The following is a 24,955-nucleotide window of genomic DNA, read 5'->3' on the forward strand; positions in this document are numbered from 1 at the left end:
TATCCAGGGAGTAAGGAATCAGGTCATGAAGAATATTGTATACTCTGTTAAAATATTTGAGTTGAATCCCTTGAGTCATCTATTCTGAGTCACAGGAATACGTTACAGCATGCATTGAAAATGTTTAATATTGAAGAACCAAAGTTTGACTTTTTCTATCTTATGTGATTCCTGCATTGCCTATATGATACTCTCACTCAGTTGGATTGCAATATACTTTCTTGAGTGGGCAAGAATGGGATGTAATTAAAGCTAGCATACTGGGCCATGTTCATAAGCCTAGATGCTCCCAAGGATGTTTCTTTCTTCTGAAAAGCATGTATCATGTGTACAAAACAAATATTGAGAAGCATTGTTTTGGGCATTAAGGATTTTAAGCATGGAAGGGCAAATAATATTTGATCTTTTAGAAGGATCATTTTGGTAGACAAATAGGATCTACTTGGCAGCTTATCAGATATAACTCAAAGAAAAATTGGCAAAGGTCTGTATTAAGTAGTAACAACAGAAATTAAAAGAAGGCAAATTACATGAAAACTATTGTGAGGCTAGGAACGAGGGAATGGGACTGAAGGGCTCGTTAGCTGCGGAAGGGTAAGGAAGACAATGTGCTCAATAATCCACCCTTTAATGTTGGCTGTGTTTAAAGCCATTGAAACCACTTTGGAAGAACTCTTGGGAGACATGAGGCAGAGGGTGAGAAATGCCTGAAGACCTTTAGGAGAATTTAGAGCATTTAGTTCTGTCCAAAGTAAAATCCAAGGAGCAATGCTCCAAAGTTAAGTCAATGCCATGTTCTGGGTAAATGCCTCATGAACGGAAATCCTAAGATTTCTGTACAATTTCCTCTTAGGACTCTTAAAGTCTTTAATTAACTAGAGATGTAGTATCAACTGCACTAAAACTAAGCTACTTCAAACATACTGAATTATCCACTGAAACCCACACTCCAGCAGGTGTCTTCTTAGTCAAACTGTCACCCTGCCTAGCTGACATTTCAAACTCAAAAAGTCTTGAGGCACTCAGATTGTCAAGGTGCATGTGACTCAAAAGCCACATGAGAAAAAGTACTCAAATGTGGGAAGCCTAGGGATGTTGGATCTGGAGGGATGTGGTTTTATGAATCCTGGCCACCTAATTGGCTATGAATAAGTGAAATATGATCCATATATTGATGTACCTATTGATATGAGATAGTAAAAATAATTTTTTCAACTTCACGTGCAAAACAAGTGTTTTCTTTCAGTCTGTACTCAGTCTCAGGCATTAATAAATTTGAAATTTTTCTGTCATTTAAGGATATCTATTCGCAGAGGTGGGGAGATAGTTTCTAGAACTAAATTTTAAACATACAATTACTCATGCTCTTCAGTATAGTAAGTTTATGTGGCTGTTTATTCTGTCTTATAAAAGGAGCGTATTCTTTATTCCTTTTTCAAAACCTAAATTCTTATGTAACTAGAAGCAAAGATTATATTTTGATTACCTTGTGGTAAGAATTTAAATAGAAATGACAGGTATTACAATTTATTTTGGCTTAGACAAGTTATACTATTTCTAAATCTGGCCACTTTCAAAGAAATGAAAAAATCTTAATACATACAGATACACATTATTTCTCACTTTCACATTGAAAAATGTACATTTTTTCAAAATTTCCAATTTACTGTAAGGCCAGAATAAAAAAAAATCATGCATATGAAAAGGGCGTTGTTCGAAAGGTATAAATTCTGGAAAACTCCTAAAACAGTCTCTGACTGTTCAAGGTAACTTTTCAGGGTAAACTGCCATTATTAGGTTAAGTTAAAATGTGTCTCAAAAAAAATTAGTAGATTAAATTACATTTAGTTAACCAAGAAATCTGTATTTATTGAAAACATGCTGTTTGCCTCAGTTCAGGTTTACATTATAGCTCAACTGGCATTCTAAATTACCCACTCTTGCAACTTGTATTGCTTCTTTTTGTTTCATTCTTTACATTGTTATAAAGTGTTACCACTGGAACTCAAATCAAATTGTATCACTCTCTTACTTAGTAACCTTGTGGCTACCACCTCCAACTCTATCTTTTGCATCTCATATACAATCAGCTGTGGAAACACTGCAGTCCCACTTCCCAGATCGCTTATTCATTCATAGATGTGGTTGGGGGAAATTTACACCCTCTTATCTAGGACCAGCTCTTTCCCCCACACCTTCTTCTCCAAGGTAATTCTTGTGAGTCTGTCTGATATATTTATTTCTGTTTTGTTTTCCTGATGCAAAACATTAAATACAATAAGTATAATGATTGAAAGAATCTGCATAATTCACAGAATAAGAATTCCACTAATTTAGTTGTACTTCTAAGAATAAAAATATAGACATATCACAATCATCATGTTTTTTGGTCTACTTCAAATAGACAACTTCATATTTATTAATCAGTGAGGTAGAATCCAAACTGAATTCAATTCTTAGTTTTGAGTTCTTAGTCCTTCAAATTCCTTTTACAAATATTTTGATATCAGTATATGTGTATTCATTTAGCTAGAAATTATGGTCCAGTCCTGTTCTCATTAATTAATTAACTTAATTAATAGGAATGTCTGAGTTCATGTCAGGGCCTAGAAGACTCATCTGCTGTGGGAAGGCATGAATTCCCCAATGTGTCTGGGCATACTGACAACAAACAGGGAGAGCTGCCCTTCTTAATAAAGTTTGATTGACAGCTCTATTGTGCTGAGTGTGATTATATGGTGCCTAGTCCTGACGGGTTCAGTCTAAAATAATGCACCATGTGGATCACAAGCCTGCTTTAAATGTTCTACCATTTTATAATTGTCAAGAGAGAGAATTTAGATAGAATGTCAGTCAAGTTTTTATGTTTACCTCTGCAGCCATGAGCTTTGGTTAGATAATCTCTGCGTTATCTATATCACCTGGATTTTTATGAAGCTCATAATCCAAATTCAATTATTTTTATGTTTTTCTAATATGATTTTAGGGTCCCTTATACAGAAAAAAGCTGTAGTAGCAGGTACCATTTCTAATTCATACGAATGAAACGAATCCCACCAATATGGTACCCTTTTTCAGTTTCTATAAAATAATCTCCATTCCTTAAAAAAAAACTTACTGTTTGTCAAGAAGATATATATTATTAATTTGATTCTCCCATTTTTTTACTATTGGTTTTGGTATCATAGTCTCTTATTTGAATAATAGATGCAAACAAGTAGAGACCAACAGATAAAATGAAATCAACCAAATTTTCTCTCTGCAACTGACACACAAGTAAGGCATTTGTTTAACAGGCCTTGTGTGTATGTTTTGTAGTAATTTAAACACACAGAATATACTTTCATTTTCATTTGTCTGGAAAACAATGTTGAAACTTTTTTTTTTTTTTTGCCTCCTGAGTAGCTGGGATTACAGGCGCCACAACACCCAGTTAATTTTTTGTATTTTTAGTAGAGACGGGGTTTCATCATGTTGGCCAGGTTGGTCTTGAACTCCTGACCTCAGGTGATCCACCCACCTCTGCCTCCCAAAGTGCAGGGATTACAGGCATGAGCCACTGTGCCCGGCCACAATGTTGAAACATTAACATGAATTATTACAATCACTTTCTCATTGATTTTCCCACCAGGTGCAAGGAACCATCTTCCCAGCTCCCAATTTCAATCCCATAATGGATGCCCAAATGCTAGGAGGAGCACTCCAAGGATTTGGTAAGTCTGATTATTTCTACCATCTTTTGTTGTGATTATTTTTTGCTTTACCTTGTTTTAAGACTATACTGTGGGTATAAAATAGTTGATGTCTTACAAAACACAGATACAGATTAGACAAAAAAAAACTGAGCGAAGAAGTAGAATGAGAAGAAAAATAATATAAAAAGACAAAAATGATGAACAAATTTGCCTTTAGAAATTGCTAGCCTAATCTTAAAATGTTTGCCTTAAATCCGTAAGTGCCTCATCACTAACTACTAAATGAAATCTCCACTAAAACACCTTAATCCAGGATAGAGCATTCTTTTTAACCTTTGCTTCTGTTTTCTAGCTTGTTTCATTTGCTATTTGCTATTTCCACTTCCAGTCAAATCAAACTTTTTGCTATTCCCCCAAATGACTCTGCTTTTCACATCTCTGTAAATTGGCCCAATCACTTCTCTGCCTGGAATGTTATTTTCTTCTCTTGTCTACTTTTCATCTAAATTCTCTTCTTCAAGAATCTGTTCAGATGAGCCTTCCTCTTTGAATCCTTCTTTGGGCACTGCAAGCTCAATCAGCTATGCCAACCCCCCAGGCACCTTACTTCCTACTTCTCACTCCCCTAATCTCATTTGCACCGTGCTTATGTTTGTCTCACCTACTGACTGGACTGTGAACTCGCAGAGCTTGGAGTTTGACATAGAGGTGATTCGTAATGAATGAGACTAAAGTTTAGAAAAAGTATATAGAGAGAGAAGAAGGGAGGAAAATTTTGGGATTCTTTTACAAAAAAAAAATATATATATATATAATTTTTAAGATATCATATGGAGGTATTAAACTTTCATATAGTTTCCTACAATAAAACCTGTTTTAAGAAGACTCTTGATGAGCACAAAGACAAACATAGACAACATAAAAGAAATCTTTGCATAAGGCGTGCAAAACCTTTCATAAGAAAGCAAGCTCTTAACTTTAAAGACAAGGTCGCCTTTACAGGAGCTTGACTGTGTGTGTGTATGCATGAATGTACATCTGTGTGTTTTATTCACTAGCAGTATCCCATAGGAAAACAATAGAGGACTTAAAATATGCTCACTAAAGCTGACTTTAGGAGTTTGCAATGCTTTCATGCCTTTTAAAATATCAGTCATCACTAGAACAATAAAAAGACAAGTTAACACAAAGTTATGAATTAACTTTTTATTGAGGAGTGCAATTTTTGCTTTAAAACTATGGGTCACAGCAATCTGTTCACCAAAAAGTTTTTCTTTGCTCCAGTTTCAATGTTCCTGTCATTGCAATTTTAGGGTCAGAATAAGGATTCATTTTGACCATCATAATTTTTTGCTTGTCAGTGTATTAGGCTGAAGTGCATCAGGAGGTTTTGGGCTTTGATTGCACCGTGTCCACTGTAGCATGCCAGAGCATGAACACAGCTCAAATTGCTTTAAAGTTCTATCCATCCCCATGACTCTGGCGAAGTGTTTTTGAAAAAGACAATAACTAATGTTTTTCTTAGCTACTGTGTTTTATTTAGAAAAATCTGAAAGCAAAAACATATTCTGAAATAAATGAAAGTGAGTAGCTTTGATAGAAATTGCTTTAAGTTGTATAAAAATTTACTCATCATCTATAAAAAGAAACACTTATTAGTTAACATTCCCTAACAGTGCAGTCTACTTGCCAATTTATCACCACTTGAAGATACTTTCCTGCCCATGCATTCTTATAACCATTTTTATTTTGTATATATTAACATGTGTAATTGCTAGGTCAGCCCTGTGAGATCCTGAACAACCAAAGTCATTTTTAACCTACATTCCTAAATCTTGACAAAGGAGAACACAAGTCAAAATTAATCTTTTTTGAAATGCTCAGTGCTATTCAGAGTGGACAATCTCAGCTTGTTCCTGATCTTTCTGATCATTAAGTATGATGCTAGCTATAGGATTTTTGAAAATGTTCATTATGAAGTTAAGGAAGTTCCCCTCTATTCTTAGTTTGCTAACAGTTTTTATCTTGAATAGGTATTGGATTTTGTCAAGTGATTTTTCTTCATCTGTTGATATAATCACATGATTTTTCTCCTCTTTCCTGTTGATGCAATGGATGACATTAACTGATTTTTAAATGGTGAAACTGCCTTGCATATCTGGAATAAATCCCACTTAATCATGAAATATAATGCTTTGTATGCATTATTATATCTGACTTTCAAACTTTTTGAGGATTTTTGCATCTATCTATGCTCATGAGAAATGCTGGTCAGTAATTTTCTTTTCTCGTTGTGCTTTTCTCTGGTTTTGGTATTAGGGTAAGGCCGACCTAGTAGAAAGAGTTATGAAGCATTCTCTATGCTTCTAATTTCTGAAGGAGATTGTAGAAAATCGATATTTCTTTCTTAAAAGTTTGGTAGAATTCATAAGTGAAGCCATATGGACCTAGTGCTTTCTATTTTGTGGGTTATTAATTACCACCGACTTAAGTTTTTGACAGATATGGGCCCATGCAGATTGTCTATGAGTTTGGGTAGGTTGTGTCTTTGAAGAAATTGATCCATTTCATCTAGACTATCAAATTTGTGGTCTTAGAGTTATTAATAATATTTTATTATGATTTCAATGTCCATTGAGATTGGTAGTAATGGCTCCTGTTTCGTTTCTGATATTCGTAAGTTTTTTTTTTCTCTCTCTCTCTCTGTCTCTGTCTCTCTCTCCCTCTCTTGCTTTCTCTCTCTTTCCTTAACCTAGGTAAGACCTATAAATTTTATTGATGCTTCCCCCCAAAAAAACCCAGCTTCTGGTGCCATGGATGTTTTCTCTTGATTTTCCAATTTCAAATTCATTCATTATTGCTCTAATCTTTCTTTTCTTCTATTTATGTTAGGTTTAACTTGCTCTTCTTTTTCCAGTTTCCTAAGATTCAAGCTTAGATTCTTGATTTCAGATTTCTTTTTGTTTCTCTATATGCAATGTTATACACTTTTCTCTAAGCATTGCTTTTGCTGCGTCTCATAAATTTTGAGTCGTATTTTTACTTTCAATTTGTTTGAAATTTTTTAAAATTCTCTTGTCACTTCTTCTTAGTCCCATGTGTATTTAGAAGTGTGCTGTTTAATCTGTGTGTATTTGGGGATTTTTCCAGCCATCTTTCTGTTACTGATTTCTAGTTTAATTTCACTGTGGCCTCAGAGCATATTTTGTATGGTTTTTTTATTATTTAAAATTGTTAAGATGTGTTTTGTGGTCCAGAGTGTGGTCTATTTTGGTTAATGCTCCATGTAGCTTGAGAAGAATGTGTATTCTGCTTCTGTGGCAATAAGCGTTCTATAGATGTTAATTAAATCCCGTTGACTGATGGTGCTGTTCATTTCAATGATACCCTCACTGGTTTTCTGTCTGCTGGATTTTTAAATTACTTAGAGAGTAATTGACAAATTACTCTAGAGATGTTAAATTGCCCAGTTGTAACAGTGGATTCTTCTATTTCTCTTTGCAATTCTATTATTTTTTTCCTCATCTCTTTTGGCACTCTGTTGTTTGGCACATACATATTAAGGTTTGTTATTATCTTCTTGGAGAACTAACCCCTTTAACATTTTGTAATAACCCTTTTATTCCTGTTAATTTTCTTTGCTTTGGAGTATTCTTTGTCTAAAATTAACATAGCTACTCCAACTTTCTTTTGATTGCATTTGCATGGTATATAATTCTTCATTCTTTACTTTTAATCTCTCTGTGTCTTTAATGTTCATTTCTTGTAGACCACTTAGTGCTATTAAGAAATAATTTTACTCACCTCAGTTAAAATGAGTTTTATCCAAAAGACAGGCAATAACAAATGTTGGCAAGAATGTGGAGAAAAGAGTACCCTTGTACATTGTTTCTGGGAATGTACACTAGTACCACCACTATGTGGAACAGTTTAAAGGTTCCTCAAAAAAATTAAAAAGTGAGTTATACCATGTGATCCAGAAAATCCACTGCTGGGTATATACCTAAAAGAAAGGAAATCAATATATCGAAGACAGCTCTGCATTCCTGTGTTTGTTCCAGCACTATTTACAATAGCTAAGATTTGGAAGCAACCTGTGCATCAACAGATGAATGGATAAGGAAAATATAATACAAATACTCAACAGAGTACAATTCAACCATAAAAAAGAATGAGATCCTGTCATTTGCAACAACATGGATGAAAGTGGAGATCATATGTTAAGTGAAATAAGCCAGGCACAGAAAGACAAACATTGCATGTTCTCACTTATTTATGAGATCTAAAAATCAAAACAATTTAACACATGGACATAAAAAAGTAGAAGGATGATTACCAGAGGTTGTAAAGGGTAGTGGAGGGCTGCTGGGGACTCAAGGATGGTTCATGGGTACAAAAAATAGTTGGAAAGGATGAATAAAACATACTATTTGATAGCACAACAGGGTGACTATAGGCAATAATAACTGTGTATTTTAAAATATCTAAAACTGTGTAATTGGATTGTTTGCAACTCAAAGGATAAATGCTTAAGGGGATGGATAACCTATTCTTCATGATGTGCTTATTTCATATTGCATGCCTATATCAAAACATGTTGTGTACCCCAGAAATATATATACCTATTATGTAACCACAAAAATTAAAAATAAAAAATTAAGGAATAATTTTAAATTTTAGTAATAATTATTTTCTTGCCTAGGAGGCCACTTTTACCTATTTGACCATACGGTCAATTCTCATTATTCACAAATGCTATATTTACAAATTTATCTACTCACTAAAATTGTTTTATAACCCCCAAATCAATATGCACAGATATTTCGTGGTCATTTGCAGACGTGCAGAGAGGTGAAAAATTTTAGTCACTAGAATGCATATTGCTGGTTGAAATCAAACAAGGTGACCTCTGCCGTCTTCTTTTAGCTTTCATGCTGTAAATAAGTCCTTTATGCAATCTGTGTAGTGACACAATTTTGCATTTTTATGCTTTGCTTGGTGATTGTGCTGTTTAAAATGGCCCCAAGCATAGTGCTGAAGTACCGCCTAGTGTGTTCCTATGCACAAAAAGAAGTATTCAAGAAAAAAATATGTGTGTTACATAAACTAAATTCAAGAATTATAGTACTGTTGGCCATGAGTTTAATGTTAATGAATTAATAAAATAATACATCCATAAAAAAGAATAGAAAATGTATCGATCTCTGCACGATGCTGTTTGGAAAATGCTGAAGTAACATCTATTCTATGTTATGAAGTATGGAAAAGATGAAAAATGGCTAAATTTGTGGGTTCATGAGACGATAACTGATAACAAAATTAATAATTTTAAAAAATAATCAAAGTGGTCAGTTTTCTTTTGAAAGCAGTGTTGGGTGGCAGGTTAGAAAAGTTCTGTAGATCAGGAGGCTATAGAAGAGCTTTAAAAATATCTTTTAAATGTTTATACGGGAGAAGGCTATGTGGAAGCATAGTTTTCAATGCTAACAAGACTGGCTTGTTTCATAAGGACATTGGCAAACAAACATAATGCAAATGACATTTCAGTTGACAAAAAATATTGTAACCACAGGGTTACAGAAACCTAACCCTGCATTTTCCCTGGAACAATAGTTCAGTATTTACTAATTCAGTGTTCATGGCGTGTTCATGGCAAATTTGTAGAATATAAATACCACATACAACAAGAGTCATTTGTACAAAATAAAATTTGATAAAATTATGATGGTTCATTATGCCCAAATTTTCCATTAAAATCAGAAAAAGATATGTTATTTAGAAATCCCTGACCTAAAGCACTAGGAGAAGAAAGAAAAAAACATATAATGATTACAAAGAAGAAATCAAAGTTGTGATTATATGAAGAAGAGGTTATATATCTAGAAATTCAAGTTTAATAAAAAGTTACTTAATATTATAAGAGAGTTCAGTAACTTTTCAGTATACAAAGTAAACACAAAAATCAATATCACTTCTTCAATTAAGCAATTATGTGTTAGGAAATAAAACAAAAATAACATAACTGGGAATATCAATAGAAGTGCAAATATATTTTAGCAAAATAAACCTTCTTGTCATTAGCAAAAAGCTCCACAAATCTTTACTAAGTCTTTTAGAGAAGAAAAAACCTTAAATAATAGGTTGGCAGAAATATCATGTAAGTGACAGAAAGACAACACTTACAAAATTGATTCCTAAATTTACAGTTATTTTAATTTAAAAATTGTAATACAATTATTGAGATTCATATAAAATATCTCTGGAAGAATAAATAAACAAGAATTGCTATGAAAACTTAATAGAGCAATTCAGAGCGCTAGATTGTGGATAATCTCAACAGAACAAGAACAGAAAGTAAGACTATAATAATTTCATAAATGTGATAATAGTAAGAATAAGACAAAGAAAGTAATTTTAAAATCTTCTATTTATTATTAAATATATGTTCACTTTAGAATGTCCATCATGCCATTAACAGATTCCTCTACAGGTTTTGTTTTGTTTTGTTTTTTGTTTTTGCCTTTTAGTTCAGGGTCTTAACTAGGCTTGAGCCAGACATCACCTTTCTCTATGCCTTTTCAGTGGAGTCTGCCTTTTCTCTCAGTAGCTGTTAATTTCTATCTTTGAAGCCAATTCTAGGCCTTCCTCCCTCCCTGTTACAGCTTTCAGACCATTTGTGCATAAAATACCCTGATGCTCCCCCTGCTTTTCAGTGATACAGTCATCTATGTTAATTCTTAACACTTGTTCTCATTCGCTGGATATTTCAGCACCTTATTCATAGCCTTCCTGTGATCCTAAGCCCATCCAGGAGGGACTTAATTTCAAAAAAGATGATTTGCTTAACATTCTAGCTTTTCAATTCATTTTTCTCGTTATCTCCATTATATATCTTCCCTTGTTGAAGAAAAATTATACCAGATAGAATTAAACAGCAAGGAAGATTCTGCAGTAGGGATCAAGACTATTGCAAGAAGGGAGAGAGAGTGAACTCAAATCCTATGAAACAAAGGCAAGAGAGTTTTTAAGCAGTATGGTGAGATAGTAGGAAAGAACTAAAGGATGTTGGGCAGGGAGGGCATTGGTCAATGTGATTAGGCTATCTGTGATTGCTAATTGGCACTTAACAAAGTCAGGTTCCTGTCCTCACACAGACCATGGGAAATAGGAAATACAGTTTCTATCTTCCCAATGATGACATTTCAAAAGGGTGGCTCCCACATCCCTGAGAAAGACAATTTTGGGTTGTCAAACTGCAAGAGGCTGGGAGGAGACTTACATCTCTAAGAGGCAGAGAAATAATTTAAAATTGCATGTTTTCTAAAATACATGCTCTAATAAAAGGGAGGTTAGGAGCCTGTAGTTGGGAAGAAACTTATCTAAATTTTAGTCAAGCTAAGGGAAAGGTTAATGTCATATTGCTGACTCTACTATGACTACAAAATTCATCTAAACTAGTTGTGCACTAAACCGATCTATTAGCTTGGTGTGTTGGTACATGAGGAAGTGAAGGATACACAGATCAGAAACAGTCTATATTAGGGAGGAGATAGACAGGGTGGTAGGTGTTCCATGAAAAGCATGACAGGTTCACGCTATCCCTCAGAAGCACACGGATGCCTTGTACTTTCATGATTTCCTTCTCTATTACTCCTCCCTCCTTAATATATGTTCATTATAAGCCGTATCTCTCTATTCAACAAAAAAGACACAATATTAGTCAATTCTCACACTACTATAAAGAACTACCTGAGACTACATAATTTATAAAGAAAAGACATTTAATTGGCTCATGGCTTTGCAGGCTGTACAGGAAGCATGGCTGGGGAGACCTCAGGAAACTTACAATCATGGCAGAAGGCAAAGGGGAAGCAGGCACATCCGACATGGCCTTCCTACAAGAAGGAAGAGAGGAAAAGGAGTTGCAACACACTTTTAAACAACCAGATCTCATGAGAACTCACTCACTATCAGAAGACCAGCAAGGGGGAAATCTGCCCCCATGATCCAGGCACCTCCCACCAGGCCCCTCCTCCAACACTGGGGACTAGAATTCTACATGAGCTTTGCAAAGAGACACAAATCCAAACCATATGATTCTGTCCCTGTCCCCCCACAAATCTCATGTTCTTCTCACATTGCAAAATATAATTACTCATTCTCAACAGTCTCCTAAGCCTTAACTCATTTCAGCATTAACTCAAGAGTCCACAGTCCAAAGTCTCATGTGAGACAAGGCAAGTCCTTTCTGCCTATGAGCCTGTAAAATCAAAAACAAGTTAGTTACTTCCAATGTACAATTGGGGCACAGGTATTGGCTAAATACTCTCTTTCCAAAGGGGAAAAATCAGCCAAAACAAAGGGACTAGAGGCCCTGTGCAAGCCTAAAACTTAACAGGGCAGTCATTGAATCTTAAAGTTCCCAAATAATATCCTTCGACTCCATGTCTCATATCCAGGCCACACTGATGCAAGAGGTGGGCTCCCAAGGCCTCAGGAAGCTCCGCCCCCATGGCTCTGCAGAGCTCAGTCCCCACGGCTACTCTCAAGGGCTGGTGTTGACTCCCTGTGCTTTTCCAGGTGCATGGTGCAAGATGTCAGTGCATCTACCATTCTAGGATCTGAAGGATGGTGGCCCCCTTCTCAAAGCTCCACTAGGCTGTGTCCCAGTGTGGGGGCTCCAACCCCACATTTTTCCTCCACACTGCCTTAGTAGAGGTTCCCCATGAAGGCTCTGCTTCTGCAGCTGACGTCTGCTTGGACATCCATGTGTTTCCATACATCCTTTAAAATCTAGGCATAGGCTCCAAAACCTCAACTCTTGCTGTCCATGCACTCACAGACAACACCATGTGGAAGCCTTGGCAATTTTCAGCTTTCACCCTCTGGAGCAGCAGCCTGGGATATATCTGGGGTCCTTTTAGCCAAGGCTGGAGCTAGAGCAGCTGGGATGCAGAGAGCAGTGTCCCAAAGTTGTGCAGGGTAGCCAGGCAGTGACCTAAATCCAAATATCAGATGTTGCTCCCATTTAAACACTAATCAGCTTAAAGGTCAAGGAGCCATTTTTTAGTGGAGTAAGAGCTGATTGAAGAGACATTATATTTTCTTCACTCCCCTGTACTTTTGATTGGATTTTTATTTTCCTTTCAATATTTTTTTACAAATTTAAGGGGTACGAGTGCAGATTTGTTGCATGCATATACTGCATACTGGTGGAGTCTGTGCTTTTAGTATACCCATCACCTGAATAGTGAACATCATACCCAATAGGTAATTTTTTAACCCTTGCCCCTCTTCCACCCTCTCACTGTTTGGAGTCTCTAATATCTATTATCCTACTCAATATGTCCATGTGTACCCTTCGTGTAGCTCCCACCCATCAGTGAGAACATATGGTACTTGACATTTTCTGAGTTATTTCACTTAGGATAATGGCCTCTGATTCCATCTATGTTGCTGCAAAAGACAAGATTTCATTCTTTTTTATAGCTGAGTAGTATTCCATGGTTCCACGGTGTTTATATGCCACATTTTCTTTATCCAATCATCTGTTGATAGACACTTAGGTTGATTACATATCTTGGCTATTATAAATGGTAATGCAATAAACATATAGATGCAAATATCTTTTTTATATAATGATTACTTTCCCTTAGAGTATGTACACACAGTAGTGAAATTTCTGAGTCAAATGGTAGTTCTATTTTTAGTTCTTTGAGAAGTCTTCATACTGTTTCCCACAAAGATCATACTAATTTACATTTCCACCAACAGTCTTTAAGCATTCCTTGTTTTGCACATCCTCTCCAACATCTGTTATTTTAACTTTTTTTTTTTTTTTCTTGAGATGGAGTCTTACTCTGTTGCCCAGGCTGGAGTGCAGTGGCGTGATCTCGGCACACTGCAACTTCCACCTCCCAGGTTCAAGCAATTCTCCTGCCTCAGCCTACTGAGTAGCTGGGACTACAGGTGCCCGCCACCACACCCAGCTAATTTTTTGTACTTTTAGTAGAGATGGGGTTTCACCATGTTAGCCAGGATGGTCTCGATCTCCTGACCTCATGATCCACCCACCTCGACCCCCCAAAGTGCTCGGATTACAGGCATGAGCCATCGTGCCTGGCCATTAACTTTTTAATAATAGTCATTCTGACTGACGTAAGATGGTATCTCATTGTGGTTTTAACTTGCATTTATCTGCTGATTCATGATGTTAAGCATTTTTCATATGTTTGGTGGCTGCTTGTATGTCTTCTTTTGGAAAAAAAAAAGTCTGTTCATATCCTTTGCCCACTTTTTAATGGAGTTATTTGTTTTCTCTTGTTCTTATTGCAGTACCATGCTGTTTTGATTACTATAGCCTTGTAGTATAGTGTGAAATAGGTAATGTGATGACTGTGGCTTTGTTCTCTTTGTGTAAGATTGTGTTGGCTATTACACAATAGCCCTTTTTTGGCTCCATATGAACTTTAGGATTGTTTGTCATAATTCTGGGAAAAATGACACTGATAAGCTGATAGTGATTGCATTGAACCTGTAAATTGCTTTGGATAGTATGATAATTTTAGTGATATTTATTCTTCCAATTCATGAGCATGAAATAATTTTCCATTTGTTTGTGCTATCTATGATTTCTTTCAAGTGTTTTGTAGTTACCCTTATAGAGATCTTTCACTTCGTTGGTTAAATGTATTCCTAGATATTTTATTTATTTTTTGTAACTATTATAAATGGAATTGAGTTCTTGATTTGGTTCTCAGCTTGATTGTTGTTGGTGTATAGAAATGCTGCTGATTTTCATACATTGATTTTGTATCCTGAAACTTTACTGAAGTCATTTATCAAATCTAGGAGTCTTTTAGAGGAGTCTTTGTAGTTTTCTATAAGATGGTAAGATCATATCATCAGCAAACTGAGATAGTTTGGCTTCCTCTTTTCCAATTTGGGTGCTTTTTATTTTTTTCTCTTGCCTGATTGCTCTAGCTAGGGCTCCTAGTACTATGTTGAATAGGAGTGGAGAAAGGAAATATCTTTGTATTGTTTCTGTTCTCAGGGGGAAAGTTTTCCCTGTTCAGTATGATGTTGGTTGTGAGTTTGTCATATATGGCTTTTATTATTTTGAGGAATGTTCCTTCAATGCCTAGTTTATAGTAATGGCACTAAATTAGGAGATAGGAAGGATCCAGGCTTCATCAAGCATCATTACATGATTTCCAATTTTAGTTAAAATTGTTCCCTGCTGTAAAATACCATCAGGGATAATGCGTGCATACTGGTTATGATCGTTAGATAAAGGATTCTTCCCAACTACAAAGTAGCAACTTTACTAATCTTCAAATATTATTCTTTTCCAGACTGTGACAAAGACATGCTGATCAACATTCTGACTCAGCGCTGCAATGCACAAAGGATGATGATTGCAGAGGCATACCAGAGCATGTATGGCCGGGTAAGGCCACTTTATCTTGACCTATTTCTAGGGCAATCTCTTGAGAACTAACCATACTCACGGATAATAGGTATTTTTTTTTTCAATCTCACAGATTGCAAATATCTCAGACATCATTATATGTCAGAAACAGTTCATATTCCTCTTACATGTTTCAAGGAATAAAATCTATATTATGAAACAAATATACATGTGAGATAATGTTCACACTCACAGTGACGAGTGACCACAAGTTCTTTCCCCAAAATCATTCAGTGTCCCCAAATGAAAAGTTTTGATGAACTTACATTGCCAGTGGGTCCAATTAGGCTTAAAGTGTTGTGCTGGAAACACCCCTGTGGAGAGCTTTAGGGAAGGCATATAAAAAATTAATGATCACCAGGTCAAAACATAACAGCTTTTCCTACAGTTCCTTGCAGGTCCTCACCCAGCTCTCAACCAAAGTGAATTCTCTACTAGCTTTTCCTTTCACCAGCATGCAGCTATAGAGACCATTAAAAAAGAATGGCAGTTTAAAAATAGTTTAAGGCAATAAAACTATCCATAGTGTTTTAAAGTAATCACACTGTAATTTCAAAGCAAGTACCATTAAAGATTCCTTGCTTTTGCTATGCATTTAAACCACAAATTCAGAACAAAAACTCTTCAGGCCAAAAGTGCCTGAAACAACAATTACTTCATCAGCTGAGCTTTATCGATGAAACATTATCATAAAACTTTCTCTGTAGAGTTAATCCATGTAAATTTACTCCATCTCTAAACCCCAGTCTTTGAATAACTATAGTAGATGAAATAAAAGATATCCCTCAGCTTTAGATTGAATTAATAATCCAAAAGCTACTATCAGTAGTGACCTTAGTTGAAGTAAGCCAAAGTAGAAGACCAGTGATATCTTCTTTTCCACATAAACTGTTACCTCAGCCTATGTTCCACCTACACCAGTACTAGTTTTCTTTTGAAAGAGAATATAAAAACTATAAAAGTTGTATCATTGGTAATCTAACATTGTTTTAATATGCATAGTGATATAAGAAATGCCTTTTTTTTTTTTTTTTGAGATGGAGTTTCGCTCCTGTTGTCCAAGCTGGAGTGCAATGGCGTGATCTCAGCTCACTGCAACCTCTGCCTCCTGGGTTCAAGCGATGCCCCTGCCTCAGCCTCCTGAGTAGCTGTGATTACAGGCGTGCATCACACGCCCAGCTAATTTTTTGTATTTTTAGTAGAAATGGGGTTTCACCATGTTAGCCAGGCTGGTCTCGACCTCCTGACCTCAGGTGATCTGCCCACCTCGGCCTCCCAAAATGTTGGGATTACAGGCCTGCATCACACGCCCAACTAATTTTTTGTAGTTTTAGTAGAAATGGGGTTTCACCATGTTAGCCAGGCTGGTCTCGACCTCCTGACCTCAGGTGATCTGCCCACCTCGGCCTCCCAAAGTGTTGGGATTACAGGCGTGAGCCACTGTGCCCAGACAAGAAATGCCATTTTTAAGTAACTTTTTTTTAACCCAAAGGTTTACATACATTTTTGCTTTTTACAAATCAGGTTAAATTTAGACTGAAAACATTACTTTATCAAGCTCTACAAAACTATGCTAAAGCAGATTAAAACAATTTTAAAATGAAGTAGATACACTCAAGGAATTTAAAATCTACTAAAGAATTTATACTCCACTGAAGAACTTTTCACTGTACATATAAAGTCTCAGAGTTTGTGAAACCCTCAGTTTTGCTGAATAATTCATACCTCCTGGAAAACCTTGGCTGATACACTAAATTGCACTGCCTGGAAAACTGGAAGTCATGTTTGCCTCTTTCCTCTGAAATACCCTTGTCATTTATAATCAGTTAGCAAGTTCTGTCAATTATTTCTCTTCACACATTTCTCTCTTTAAACTCACTTACACAGTCTTGATTTAGATCGTCATCATTTTGTGCCCAGACTAATGCTGAAACTCCTAAATGGTCCTGTCTACCCCTAGTCCCTTCCCACTCCAGTCTATCCCCAAACTGTAGCCAGAATGACTCAAAATCTAAATTTTCACACATCACTTTGCCACTTTAATCCTTGAGTGTTTATCTTGTTTCTCCCTACAAACATCCGTGTTTCCATGGGCTACTAAAAAGTATGGGGAATCCTCGGTCCTTGATCATCTTGGGAGTAGGATAATGGCCAAGTGACAATTCAAAGACAGCAGAAATCTTTACTTGAAGGGAAAGAGGGAGCAGAGAGTTTATTTAAAGGGACAGGACATTCTGAAAGATGAGGCAGAGCAGGCTGCTGAAAGAGAATGGGCCAACAGAGAGTCCTGTGTTGGGTTTTTATAACATTGGATTTTTCTTCACGTTCCCTGCTCTGTGTCAAGTCTCTGCCTTTTTTCATTATCTAGTTTTTCTGCTTCTGCCGTAAGCCCTTGCCTTTTCCCTGCCTAGTTTCCACCCCAGGTTTGTGGGGCCCTCCCTTACTATTAGTCAGTGCGCATGCGTGGGCCAGGGGTTGGCTACGAATTCTATCTAATGGCTGCACTGCTCATTACCACCCCAGTAAGGTTGTACAGCAGTCAAATTGGTACTTGTGCCTATATATCTCTCAGGAATTTCTCCTTTGCCCTTTTCCTTTCTTTCTGCTCACAGTTGACCAATTGTCCACTGGCTACAGCATTAGGGATTCTATTAATATGTAAATGGTGGGTGGTCCCTTGGGCCTAAGACTTCCCAAGCTTTTCCTTTCTCAAGGGCTGCCCTTGAGTAACCTGCTCATGTCTAGCCATCTGCCTACACATATTCCTACACATGGAATAAACCTAATGCCTTCCCAGGGCACACAAAGCCTTGCTTGCTTTGTTCCTGCTCCCCGTCTTCATCCCTCTCCCCTTCCCTAACACACTTTTCACCTGCAGCCAAATAGAACTGCTATATACTTACAGTTCTTCAAATTAACCATGCCTGCCCCTCACCTCCAGTCATGTTGTTTTATCTATCTTCAATAACCTGATTTCAGTACCACAGGCTGGACACCTATCATCCTTCCAGGTACTGGACACAAGACCTCACAGCCCCCCACCAGATCGAGTGGAGCAGACTTGGGCTGCTAATACATCCTTTTTGTAACTTCCTCACAGTAACTAATGACACATCTGAGAGCTTGTTTGTATCTGTTTCACTCTACCACAGTCTAAAGCTTTGAAAGCTGGGATGATTCTTGTTCATCCTAGAGCTTACCATAAATGTCTGTCTAGCATACCAAGATTGCTTAATTAATGTTTATTGAATGACATTGTAAAGGTGCATCTAACTACAACTCCTCCAATAAGACACAGGCAGGCTTTGACTGCTCCTGTAAACCTTCCCAGCCTGTCATGCTCACCCTCTACTCTGTGTTTCCTGCTTGGTTCCAAGAGATCCTTGTGCATAATGCTACTGGGTTGTGCTGGTTCACTTTTACATCTTGCCAACAACACTGTAATCTCCTGGAAAAGCAGGGATTGTAATATTTGCTGCTATCCCTCCAGAGCCCAGCCCAGGTCTGGCATAGAAGAGGCATTTCATTTACCGAATCAGTGAATCTAAGGCATTATATTCTGCCTATTTACTTTTTTTTAAAGAAAAGGAAAAGCATCCTTTCATTATCCACTCTGTAGTTAAAATGAATCTACACCAATTGCCTAGATTTCTTTTCTCTCATTCCTTGCCCTGGCTGCTACCAGGTTAATTTCTCTGACCATCAGTAAGGTCTTCTTGACATCTACCACCGCTCACATTTAGGACTACTTCTTCCACCTGGCCAAGGTGTATCTCCTGCTACTTTTCCCTTTCTGTGGTAAGAATGTATACATTAGCCCCTATGTTAATCAATGATATTTTAAATTTTCATTAACAAGAATAATCAAGAGTTGACAGAATCATTTTCTTAGCTGCTGAGTGAAGTACAATTCTCAGCAGGCTCCATGAACACTTCTTACTTGACATTTTACATTCGTGCAGAGTGGCTGAATTTCATCAGCTTTGCCTTACCTATTGCAGAAACTAATCCCTAGACTCAACTGAAAATCCACTTGGAATTCCGCTGATTGACATATTTATCAAAGTAATTCATGAGGCCACTTCTGATCTTTCCCACCAAAGCAAGTGCTAGTTAAAAACAATGCAGTGACACGAAGGGAATAATGAAATGCCCTTGTGAACGGGGAGAATAAACAGAAAATGATTCTTGAAGAAGTTCAAATTCAGCATTGATGCAATTCATTTTCTCATTTTTCATCTAACACAGGGACTATCTGGTCTAAAATATGCTGGTTTCTGTCATTCATTTAACCCACATTGTTGGTTAAGCAATTTAGTGCCGGGGCTGACTTGCCCAAAAGTAAAACTTCAACCAAGGTCATCTGACTATTAAATTATCTCTTCCACAGCTTCTCAGTAATGCCCACTGTTCTCAATGGAGCAAACACTCAGGCTTACAAGGGCAGACATCTATACTGCCAAATCCCTCACATCTTTCAAGGTTTTGCTTAAGTGTCAAATACTCAAGAGGGCCTAATCTAAAGCTGTCACTCACCCCAAGCCCTGTGCTAGAGCTCCAGATACCCCTCACCTGACCCACAGGAGGAAGTCCAGGGCAAGCCTATCATCTAACAGTCTTGGCCAGTGAGTTAAGGCAATCCTGAATGCCTTCTAAGGCCAAAATGGTGTAATTAAGTGTTCTCTCTCCAGGTGCCAAGATTGTTGTTCTTTTTTTTTTTTTTCCTTTTCTTTCTTTGAGACAAAGTCTCGCTCTGTCACCCAGGCTGGAGTGCACTGCCGTGATCTCAGCTCACTAAAACCTCCACCTCCCAGGTTCAAGCAATTCTCCTGCATCAGCCTCCCAAGTAGCTGAGATTACAGGACCGTGCAACCACGCCCAGCTAATTTTTGTATTTTTAGTAGAGATAGGGATTTGCCATGTTGGCCAGGCTGGTCTCACACTCCTGACCTCAGGTGATCCACCTACCTTGGCCTCCCAAAGTGCTGGGATTACAGGCATGAGCCACTGCGCCCAGTTGTTCTTACTTACCACTAGAAAATTGACCTGTTCCATTCCAGTAGGTATAACTTCAGTTTTTTTCTATCATTTCCAACTGATACCTAGAACTTTAATATGGAATGGTCAGGTGCAAAAGGGACAAAGCCATTCGTGTACAATTTCCAGAAAGCTATTATGTCCCACACATAGTGTACCACACATAGTGTACCCACAACAATGATCCTTAACCTTATGATCTGGGATGATGAGATTCCAGAGAGAATCCAAGTGACTGAACCAGAATTGAGTTTGAATTCCTATGTCCACTTTTGATTAGGCTGCTACCCAGAGAATAGACCAACTAGGACACCCTGAGGTTGGTATTGTAATCGCCCAGTGGTTTCTCCTTGCCCAGTGACAAGACAGAGCTGGTTTATCAAGACAGGGGAATATAGAGTTTAATTCACACAGAGCCAGCTGTACAGGAGACAGGAGTTCTATTATCACTCAAATCAGTCTCTCTAAAAACTTGGGGATTGGGATTTTTAAGGATAATTTAGTGGGTAGGGGGTCAGAAAGTGTGGAGTGCTGATTGGCTGGTACAGAAATGAAATCATAGGGAGTCAAAGCTGTCCTCCTCCACTGAGTCAGTTGCTGGGTGGGGGCCGCAAGACCAGATGAGCCAGCTTATCAACCTGGGTGTTGCCAGCTAATCCACTGAGCACAGGGTCTGCAAAATATCTCAGGCACTGACCCTAGGTTTTATAATACTGATGTAGTATTGCTTCCCGGCCTTTTGGATAAGATCAAGTGTATAACACTGATGTTTTCCTGAGGAACAATTTAGGGAGGTTCAGAATGTCACAGCCTCCAGCTGCAAGACTGCTAACCCATAATTTCTAATCTTGTAGCTAATTTGTTGGTCTTGCAAAGGCAGCCAAGGAGATTTGTTTTAGAAAAGGGCTGTTACCATCTTTGTTTCAAAGTTAAATTATAACCTAAGTTCCTCCCAAAGTTAGTTCGGCCTATGACCAGGAATGAACAAGTACATCTTGGAGGTTAGAAGCAAGATGGAGTCAGTTAGCCAGCTCTCTTTCACTGGAATTGCCTCGGTTGTAAGTTTTGCAAAGTTTTGCTAACACCCTACCCACTAAATTATCCTTTCAGTATTAAGAGAAAGAAAGAAGCATCATGCTTAGAAAAGGTCAGAGTGAAATCCCAAATTTTACAAATAGGTTTATATGACCCTCTTCCTCCATCATGGTCATTTTCCAAGAAATTGAAAGGAGGTTAATATTTTCCAGGAACCGCTGAATTCAGGGACCAAACTTCCCTACTAAGATAAGTAGGCCAGATGAAGGTCAAGAAGATAGAGTCAGAAGTCTTACTGAGCTGATCAATTTGCAGCAATACCAGAAGCCTAGGGATGGTGGAGATCATCAAATACCTTGACTCTTAGTCTATTGTTGAGTGGCTTTTTTTTTCTTTGAGACAGAGTCTTGCTGTGTCACCCAGGCTGGAGTGCAGTGGCATGATCTTGGCTTACTGCAAACTCTACCTCCCAGGTTCAAGCAGCCTCCTGAGTAGCTGGGATTACAGGTGCATGCCACCACGCCCAGCTAATTTTTGTATTCTTAGTAGGGACAGGGTTTCACCATGTTGGCCAGGCTGGTCGTGAACTCCTGACCTCAGATGATCCACCTGCCTTGGCCTCTCAAAGTGCTGGGATTGCAGGCATGAGCCACCATGCCCGGCCTTGAGTGGCATTTTAAATAAAACTGCATGATGGTCAGATTTCAAGTAGTCTAGAAAGCCAAAAACATGGCACAGATTATTTTCATGGGCCACAGTGATGTGGCGGAAGTCAGCTGATTGACCTGAAACAGCAATATTGTAACTTGAAAAAGTGTTATCATTTGTGAGGACCTACAGAAGTCTATGAGGTAATCAAAGTCTGATGCAATCCATCTGCCAGAACTATAGGGGCAATATACTATGAATTGTGATTTCCTTTGCCAGGAAAAACACAAGTCAACCTTTGACAAAAGTGACAAGATTGGCAAGCGGTGGTAATCTTGGCATCAGAAACATAGAATGCTTTACTATATGCCCAGCTTTTGAGGATATATGTGTTGTGATGTCCAGTCTGATGATGAATACAGGTAGCAATTGTGTGATCTGAGCAACGCAGGCTGGATCAGCAACTGGATTCCAGTTGGTCTCATCAGAGAATCAGCCCTTACTGTGGACAGCTGCAAGAAGGACACAAAAGTTATCAGCACCTGCATTTTTTCCCCCACAGACTACAGAAGGAAACTTCTGTTTAATATGCAGTTTGTGTTTTTCCAAGAGTTAACCCAAAGAGAAGGCTAACAGCCCAAGAGTGAATAAAAACATTGAGTTTATCAAAGGGAACACTGTTCAGAACTATAATAGCCTTGATTTCTGCCCATGGGGCAATAATCATTCTTTTTTTGTTCTGCACAGGTGTTTCTGAGTTGAGTAGCCACAGCATCCCAGTGGACACTATCTGGTTTCAGCTTATCTGAATCACCAGTGAACCAGGCCATGGCATTTAGGGCAACAGATTGAGGTCCCCATTGAATCAGCAGCTTGCTGATTTCCCCAAAAGTTTCCCCCAATGGAATAGCTACCACTTTTTTCATGTAAATGCAAGACACTGCAGGGTCCAGGCCTACTGGATTCTTCGATGTACCACTTCTATTTGACAGGTGAGACTGGCTGGTTTCTTCCACCTTGCCATTCATTGAGTCCCAGTTGATCTACCCTAATACGGGAATATCAGGCATCAGGGTCACAAGGCCTCCATGGATCAGGCATTCAGTTTATACAAGAGTCCAATAGCAGGCCAGTAGCTGCTTTTCAAAGGGGATATACCTGGAATTGTATCAGGAAGGCAGCAAGTTTAAAACATCAAGAGGCACCTTTGAGAAGCTGCTTTCCCTTGCCAGAGGCTCCAATCAGCAAACCATCTATCATAGAAACTTATGCCTGAAAGTGATCATTAGGCTTATGGGGCTTCATAGGTAGTAGCACTTCTTACATATGCTGTTTTCCTGTGGAAAGCATCCCCTCCAGTATATAGGAGCATTCACAGAAGAAACAAATAAACATGAATACCAACTACATTCAACAGTGGAAGTTATACTAGTCTAAAGGTCACCAATCATAAGGTTTTTTGACTTTCCTTCTTCATTTCAAACCTTGTTCAAACCCATCCTTTGAATTCGGGTTTACTTTCACTGATGGTGACATGGACACCTGCATCCAACAGATTCACATATCCTTGAGTCCTCCTGCTCCACAAAGGCAAATGTGCATGGCCCTAGTCCACAATGGGAATAGGAAGATCTGTGTCCCACCCTCACTCACTTTTTTCCTGAAAGCAGTAGAAGTTGGGGTAGAGGGAAGGAAAAGTTCAGGGGACATGAGGGAGACAGAGGCTCTGCATTAGTCAGCATGACACGTTGATATCCTGTACAGTGGCTGTGCACACCTCAATCAAATGAATTTCCAATGGTTTTGGCCTACACAAAGTCCTCCATCAGGTGCAACTTCATCATTACTGACCCCATGTGTTTCAGCTTTCTGGGCCCTTGAGTCAGAGGTCAGAACCACAGTTATTTCTGTCACAGCCAAGGGGTTTGAGTCCTTTGAGTGAATTGGGTTTGACCCATATGTGACAATTTTTTTTTTTTTTGAGACGGAATCTTGCTGGGTTGCGTGGAGTGCAGTGGCATGATCTCAGCTCACTGCATCCTCTGTCTCCTGGGTTCAAGCAATTCTCTGCCTCAGCCTCCTGAGTAGCTGGGATTACAGGTGCCCACCACCACGCCCAGCTAATTTTTGTATTTTTAGTAGAGACAGGGTTTCACCATCTTGGCCAGGCTGGTCTTGAATTCCTGACATTGTGATCCACCTGCCTTGGCCTCCCAAAGTGCTGGGATTACAGGCATGAGCCACCGTGCCTGGCCACGACAATTTTTTATAATGAGTCAGTCTTTGAAATGGACTCTATCTTACTTGCTAACCTATGTTCACAATAACATCTCTTACCTCAAGTTTTTTCCTGTAATTGACATAAAAGCTGGGGAAATTTTCTAGGCACATATTATTATTGACCAATATTTTTATTCCACCTTGTTTTATACTCCCCCAAATTAGTCATTATTATGCCATTGTATAAGTTAGTGTTTCTTTAGTTTTATTTGTGATTCTTAATTTATTTGTACATTTTTCTTCTAATACCCAATTCTATGTTTCTGATTTCAATGTGATTTTTTTTCAAAAGGACATTCATTAGCAGTTCCTTTTTTTCTGGAAATAACAAATAAATGTTAATTATTTCAGTCTTTCCCTGAGAATATTTTTATTATTTCCTCATTGTTAGATATTAGTTTAGATAGCTATAGAATTCTGGGTGGAATTCTAGTTATTTTCCCCTACATCTTTGCAAATATAACTTCAGTTTTGTTTTTTGTTTTTTGTTTTTTCTGGCCCTTATCGACACTTCTGAGAAAACTCTTCTGACATCAAGAGGTATTATTTTGTTTGTTTTGATCCTTTTTTCTATAGATTCTCTGTTATTCTCTGGATGCTTTTAAGATAGTTTTCTTTATTTTTGGTATTCTATAGTTTCACTGTGGTAGTCAGCAGGCTTGTATATTTTTGTCTAAATAGCTGAGGATTCACGTATTCTGGAAGACTGGAAATAGTGTCTCTCCAGCATTGTCCACATTCTCTCCTACTGTAAATCCTTTTAGACCAAAGTCTGTCCTTCTCATTTACT

The 24,955-nt window shown here is 37.9% G+C and overlaps 1 protein-coding gene across 1 annotated transcript in view; it reads left to right on the plus strand.

The window, feature by feature from the left end:
- The first annotated feature begins 630 nt into the window (after positions 1-630).
- ANXA10 (annexin A10) overlaps positions 631-24,955 on the plus strand; it is a 62,669-nt gene continuing 38,344 nt past the window's right edge. The window contains exons 1-3 of the mRNA XM_055384141.2: positions 631-696; positions 3,632-3,713; positions 15,050-15,144. Of these exons, the coding sequence (XP_055240116.2) occupies positions 631-696; positions 3,632-3,713; positions 15,050-15,144 (243 nt within the window). The remainder of the gene's footprint in view (positions 697-3,631; positions 3,714-15,049; positions 15,145-24,955) is intronic.

This window comes from Gorilla gorilla, chromosome 3, assembly GCF_029281585.2.
Source record: "Gorilla gorilla gorilla isolate KB3781 chromosome 3, NHGRI_mGorGor1-v2.1_pri, whole genome shotgun sequence".
In the NCBI taxonomy this organism is placed as follows: domain Eukaryota; kingdom Metazoa; phylum Chordata; class Mammalia; order Primates; family Hominidae; genus Gorilla; species Gorilla gorilla.